Raw genomic sequence first — 6,725 nt, forward strand, 5'->3', positions numbered from 1 at the left:
CAAGTTGGTGGAGTAGGTGAATTATTAGCCAGAGGTCAGGAGTTCGATTCCCCCTATCAATACCTTCTTGAACTAACCTGTCACACATGACTTGACTAATGTGATTTACCTAACTAACGTAATTTGCAGGCTACTGCATTAGTCCAGAGGTTTACGCAAAGCGCACCGAAAGATAACAACTTGTGGACGTGAAAGAAACGTAAAATAATAAAAAAATAAAAACGTAAAAGAACGTGTGGTATGTTGATATAGGAAAGTATTTAACTGAGTGATCCAAATAAATGTATAATGAATCATTAAACGTGTCATTTTAATATCTTCCAACAAACAGCAAATGAAGTAGCTTTGGATAATATACAGAGTGAAGCCCAAACAACAACACACATACGCAAAATATGATACACGTGTGCCTCTTTGTATTTCTAAACCAATATGTGTCAGTGGCCCGCTTTCTTTTCGGTCGGTTTAGTTTTCCTTGACAAGTTTTGCACCTCTTCGCACAAATAGATATTTAAACACGCACATTTATAATAACACACACGTTGTGAAAGGTAAGTATTATGCGTGCACGTCAAACTTCAACACTAGGAGTAAAGTTTAAAAAGTATATGCAAAAAATTATGCAACTTTCTGAATATTTTGATGATATAATTAATCATATAGAAATATATTTATTATAAATTTAAAAAATTGATGCATTCAATTTTTTAAAAAACTATTATGATGCTAATTATTTTGAATTAGTTACAAGTAGTATGTAATCTCCTGGCTGTTTGATAATATATTTTACTGGATGCATTATTATTTGACCCTATTCAAATTTATAATAACGTTTTCAAATTTGTTTTTTCTAATTGAATTATGATCCAATATATTTATTGACCACCTTGATAAACATAGACTACTTGAGGCATTCCCATCGAAAAAGTTGACTTTCTAATCTGTCATTACGCTGTCAAGTAATTTGAACATTTCCAGTACGCGGACATGATTAAGAAAATGATAATATTCTAATTAAATTTGTATTTAAACAAGAAAAAGAAAAACACTCCCTACTCAGTCGGCAATGAATTCAATTACAAAGTAATAATCTGTATTCCAAATTATATCAACATTAAATAAAATTCCACCTACCAAGAAAAAAAAAGAAGAAGAATCTACAATGTAATCTCCTAAAATCTGCAGATAAGGGGGAATCCTTTCAAAACATTTCCAACTTGAGTGGCAGAGATAAGCGGGATTTCTTGGCTGGGTGGGGGCTTTCTACTTCGTCTTCAATCCCGGAGCCGAAACCCGGCCAGAATTCCGGCAAAGCGGGCAAATTCAGATCGAAGTCCCGGTGAGTAATCGTGGAGCCCACACCTTCCGATGAAGTCACCCCGCCGCTGCTTCCCGTGCGAGCACCGCCTTCGTAGTGGCAGCGCTTGTGGCCTCCCAAGGCCTGCCCTGTGGGGAAGCACTTGTGACAGATCGAACACTCGTGGGTCCTCCCGCTCCCTGCGGCGGAGTTGGTTGTGGTGGTGGCGGAGGCGGAGGTAGTTGATTGGTCATGATCCCCACCGCCGAGCTTGCGGTGGCTGGCCTTGTGGCCGCCCAAAGCTTGGTAGGATCCAAATGCCTTGTCACAGACGGAACACTTGTATACCAATTTAACCGTCTCCCCGGAATTCATAACCCGCGGAAGCGGGGGAGGCTGTAAGTTCCTGTTGACCTGTGACGCAGTTGCAGAAGTAGAAGGTCCGCCGCCGCCGCGAGCGAGCATAATAAGACATAGAGCCAAGTACTCCTCCTCGGTGGGCTCATGACGTTCGTCCACACTGCGGGGACGCTTGGATCGCTTGCCTTTGGTCCAAGACTCTAGATTGCTTGAACTGGGATTGGTGTCGAAGTGAAAGGAGGAGGTAGGAGCAGTGGGTGAGTTCAAAGCTTCAAGCGCCATTATTTCAAGATCTGAAACTTTTAATATTAAAAGAAGCTGGAAAGTCTGTTTTGGAGACGAAGAATATATGAATGAATGAATGAATATATTGAGTGTGAGTGTGGAGTTTGTGTTGTATATATATATAAGGAGCATGGGAAAAGGGAAAAGGAGTGGGAAGCTGCGTGACAGGTGTGAGGAAAGTAATTAAGACGTACGGTTACACAACTACAAGAATAGTATATGTAGTAGTCTACACACTTGATTTTATTAAAATTAAAATTAAAATTATATATGTGGAGTGTCATCTTTATTTTATTTTATTATGTAAAATAATATGGAATGAGAAATAATAATAATTAATTAATTAGGGCGATCGAGCGATGGATATATAGGCAAGTGGAAGAAACGTGGAGTTTAGAGTAAGTGAAGTGTGAGGGGCGACGTGTGGGTTTAATTGCTTGGATACCCGACTCAGTCCAAGTCAAATTAAACCTTCTACGCGCCTCTTTCTAAAATGCTCCACTTGTTTCCTTTATACAACACCCAAATGGAATATTAATGATCCTTTACTGATTTTTATCAGATATTTTAGTTTTTTCTCAACCTTTAATTACTATTGTGGCTTTTTCTCTAAAGATTGTGTGCTTGCAATTTATTTATTTACACTTTTTAATTGCTATGTACACATAATTGGTTACGTTGGGGGTTTCTTGTACGTTATTATTACAGTAGTACTAGGATGGAGGCGGCAGCCGGATACGAATGGGCCAACTGCATGCGACTGTATAATTATTTTTCCCTCATTTCGAGCAAAGAAATTTACTTTTTCTAACTTATATATTATACCGTCTGATCTAATAAATAATTATATTTCTTGAAACACACTACGTAACGTAGGTATATATACCGTATATATAATTGTGCACCAAAGTATTTGAAAGGAGTTGGGTGGGGACCGTAGGGCGGCTATTGCATGTATTTGCTTGGTTTGATGAATGAATGTAAGGCAAGTGGGATCAGATGCAGCTGCACTGAGTCAAGTTTCACGTTTTATTAAAAAAAAAAAAAAAAAAAAAAAAAAATAAAAAAAGAAAAAAAGAAAAAAAGAGAGGCTATGGTGCGTGTATGACTTCAACTATAATATATATATATAGCTATCCCTAGCTAGCTTTCTATTATTTAATCCATTATGGACTAGCTAGTAGCTACTACCTTTTTTTCCGATAATAATAATAGTAAAAGATTAATATATAAGTACTTAAGTTGAGCTAGTTCCGGCCAGAGGGTTGTTTGTTTTGGACCGGTCGTAAATAGCAAGTTGTGCCGCTGCACTGGCCGCTGGTCAATGGTTATATTAATCTTTAACGTGTTTAATTACTCTGGTTTTTAAACAGTTGTCAATTTGTTTTTCAGAAAAAAAAAACAATATAATTCAGAGTTATGGTGCCGTTTTCACAGTTGTTATATATCTCTACCATAACTACTTCTATATATTATATATAATATAATATAATGATTACATATGAATTCATAACTTTCATTAATGACTAGGTGATAAAAATGTATATATATAGTCTGAAAATAAAATTTTAAATTTCTATATTCTTAATTATCTCCCATCGTCATGTGTAGCTTTGTCCGAAGCTCACAGTTATTTATTTATGGATTCTTGTGCTTATCTTTATTTATGGATGATCAATTTGATGAGAACAACTGAATTACTTCACGAACAAGTAAAGTTTTGATATATCTTCAACATTCGTCACCCATGACACTTTTGACTATATATTAAGCAAGGAGCTACGTATACACACACACACACACATATTTGACACTTTCTAGAACAACATTCACGAAACACCCATGCATGTTCCAGCAGACTGCAAATCAACTTAAAACATATGATCAGATAGTAATAATGTCTGAATTATAACCGCGCACTGAGTCAATTAAACTCTATATTAATTCTTCAAGTTTTTCCTCCAGCGCGTTATTCAAATCACACAGAGGCCGCCACACACACACACATGTACGTATATACACAGATTATTAATCTAATTAGTTTCTTGAGATGATAATTTGTAATTATTAGTACCTAATCTCTATTCGATTGGCTTGAGGTATGAAAATGAAGAAAATTCTAAGTTGTCTACTGATTAATTATTGTTATCATCTTGAGCTAACTTTTGACTCAAGCTGATTATAATCTTAACATATACCATAATCATAAATTTTATTTTGATTACGGTGTTTTGAACTAATAAGATGTGTGGTGATTAATAATATAACATGCATGGCCGATGTTGACAATCAATTAATGTAATGTAGACTATAAAAGGCACGCACACTTGCACGACTCATAACAAGGGATTACCAATATTTCATTAATATATATATATATATATATATATATATATATATATATATATATATATACTCACTCTTAATTTAAGTGTGAAAGCTCGATCGAGTAGCTTCAATCAATTAATTAATGATGAAAAGCTATCGCGTGTACATATATATTGTACGTAATTAATCATATCATTATTATTATTGATACCTCGGGAGAAGACTATCTCAGCTCATCGATGACCCTAAGCTCGAAGACCCTTACTATATTTTGTGAGGTCGGCTCGGGAGCTCGGCCTTGGGAGCTCGGCCAAGCTCCCTCACCATATTTGGCAGGTCGGGTCGGGAGCTCGGCCAAGTCCCTCCCCGTCCATGAGAGCTCGGCCAAGGACTCTCGCTAGCCATGGGAGCTCGGACAAGTCCCTCGCCGTCCATGGGAGCTCAGGGGCTCGGCCAAGGACCCTCGCTGGCCATGGGAGCTCGGCCAAGGACCCTTGCTTGTCATGGGAGCTCAGCCATGGAAGCTCGGCCATCGAAGCTCTGGAGCTCGGCCAAGGACCCACGCTGTCCATGGGAGCTCGGCCAAGGACCCTCGCTGGCCATGAGAGCTCGGCCAAGTCCCTCGCCGTCCATGGGAGCATGGCCAAGTCCCTCCCCGTCCATGAGAGCTCGGCCAAGTCCCTCGCCGTCCATGGGAGCTCGCCATGGAAGCTCGGCCATGGGAACTCGGCCAAGGACCCTTGCTAGTCATGGAAGCTCGGCCATCGGAGCTCGGGAGCTCGGCCAAGGACCCTCGCTGTCCATGGGAGCTCGGCCAAGGACCCTCGCTGGCCATGGGAGCTCGGCCGTGAGAGCTCGGGAGCTCGGCCAAGGACCCTCGCTGGCCATGGGAGCTCGGCCAAGTCCCTCGTCGGTCATGGAAGCTCGGCCAAGGACCCTCGCTGGCCATGGGAGCTCGGCCAAGGACCCTTGCTAGTCATGGGGGCTCGTCCTGGAAGCTCGGCCATGGGAGCTCGGCCATGAGAGCTCGGCCAAGGACCCTCGCTGTCCATGGGAGCTCGGCCAAGTCCCTCGCCGTCCATGGGAGCTCGGCCAAGGACCCTCGCTGGCCATGGGAGCTCGGGAGCTCGGCCATGAGAGCTTGGCCAAGTCCCTCGCCGTCCATGGGAGCTTGGCTAAGGCCCTCGCAGGCAATGGGAGCTTGGCCAAGCTCCCTCGTCCCCGATGAGTTCAGGGCATCAGTTTTGAGATTGGTTCGGTGACGTAAAATCTCGAAAAGCTCAGTAAGGCTCTCCCATTCTTGCTTTAGCATAGGGTTAGCTTAGCAAGTTAGTGCAGCAACTTCAATAGGCTAACTAAGATGTTAGGATCAGTTATTTATGGTGAGCTTACGAGTTCAGCAATAGCTCACTCACCACTTTCTCTATTAGTCCTTAGAGGACATCAACTAAGTGTCCTACTGATGACAGTTCAGCTCAGATTAAGTGTATTATTTGTAGTAGCCCGTAACCAAAATCAGTAATTAAAAAATTAATCGTAATTACTTGGGTAGAGTCTGGAAACTCCGAAGGTGAGTTCGGAAGCTCCGAACAGGATCGGAAGCTCCGAAGGTGGATCGGAAGCTCCGATGGTATTACGTCAAGCATGACGTGTGGTTGAATCGAAAGCTCCGATCACCCCTATTCGAAGCCAACAAGTGATATTTTGACACGTGGCAGATCAGGATCTTCGGAAGCTCCGATGGCAAGATCGGACGTTCCGATCGAGGTTCAGACGTTCCGATCGAGGTTCGGAGGCTCCGATCGTTGTCTATAAATAGAAGGCCGAGAATTAATTTTAATTGCCAATTCCGGATTTCCTCTCTACTCTAGTCGTATTCGAGTTGTTCTAGCCTTCCTAGGCTTGCCCCCGAGAGTCTTCGAGGCGTTCGATAGTCGTAGCGGAGTTGTGCCCAAGTTCTGGGGCATCGACATCAAAGGGCTAACGACGGACGAATGTATAGCTTTTGCTTCCTATAAATATTTAGGAGTATGCAATAGCTTAGTTAAGGCTTTTAGAGCATTATAATGATAGAAGTATCATTTGGCAGTGTAGAGCAGACTATAGGCGTGGACCTAGAGTTGGTAGAGCTTGCACTGATTTGAGGTACAAAAGTACTGTTCGAGATATCCTGACTGAGTATGCATGTATTATGTGACTGCATGGTTTATATGTCATTGATTTATGCTGCATTCATTTGCATACTGAGCTATCTCCTTCGAGATGTCTGTTAGTAGGTTTTTCCCTATCCTGTTAGTGGTTGGACTTCCATCGATTTGGGTCCGGCATATCCACTTGTATTTCAGTATGGGAGCCACCTCCTGAAGCGACGGCACAGCGTGCTATATACCAGGGCCCGGTCTGTCTCTGTTATCTGATCCTTGACCTCGAGTTTATAGGAAGTTCACTTTGCATG

At 41.6% G+C, this 6,725-nt stretch overlaps 1 protein-coding gene across 1 annotated transcript; it reads right to left on the reverse strand.

The window, feature by feature from the left end:
* Window positions 1–991: 991 nt before the first annotated feature.
* On the reverse strand, window positions 992–2,169 carry LOC140863877 (zinc finger protein ZAT10-like). The gene has a single exon (XM_073267648.1). It carries the CDS (start codon window positions 2,072–2,074, stop codon window positions 1,202–1,204), a length of 873 nt encoding a protein of 290 aa, XP_073123749.1. The 5' UTR covers window positions 2,075–2,169; the 3' UTR covers window positions 992–1,201.
* Window positions 2,170–6,725: the final 4,556 nt, after the last annotated feature.

The sequence above is a fragment of the Henckelia pumila genome, chromosome 4, assembly GCF_033568475.1.
Source record: "Henckelia pumila isolate YLH828 chromosome 4, ASM3356847v2, whole genome shotgun sequence".
In the NCBI taxonomy this organism is placed as follows: domain Eukaryota; kingdom Viridiplantae; phylum Streptophyta; class Magnoliopsida; order Lamiales; family Gesneriaceae; genus Henckelia; species Henckelia pumila.

What these genes read in the sequence shown, in the direction of transcription:
- LOC140863877 (XM_073267648.1), bottom strand. Translation starts at nt 2,074, where the DNA reads ATGCTCCTTATATATATATACAACACAAACTCCACACTCACACTCAAT.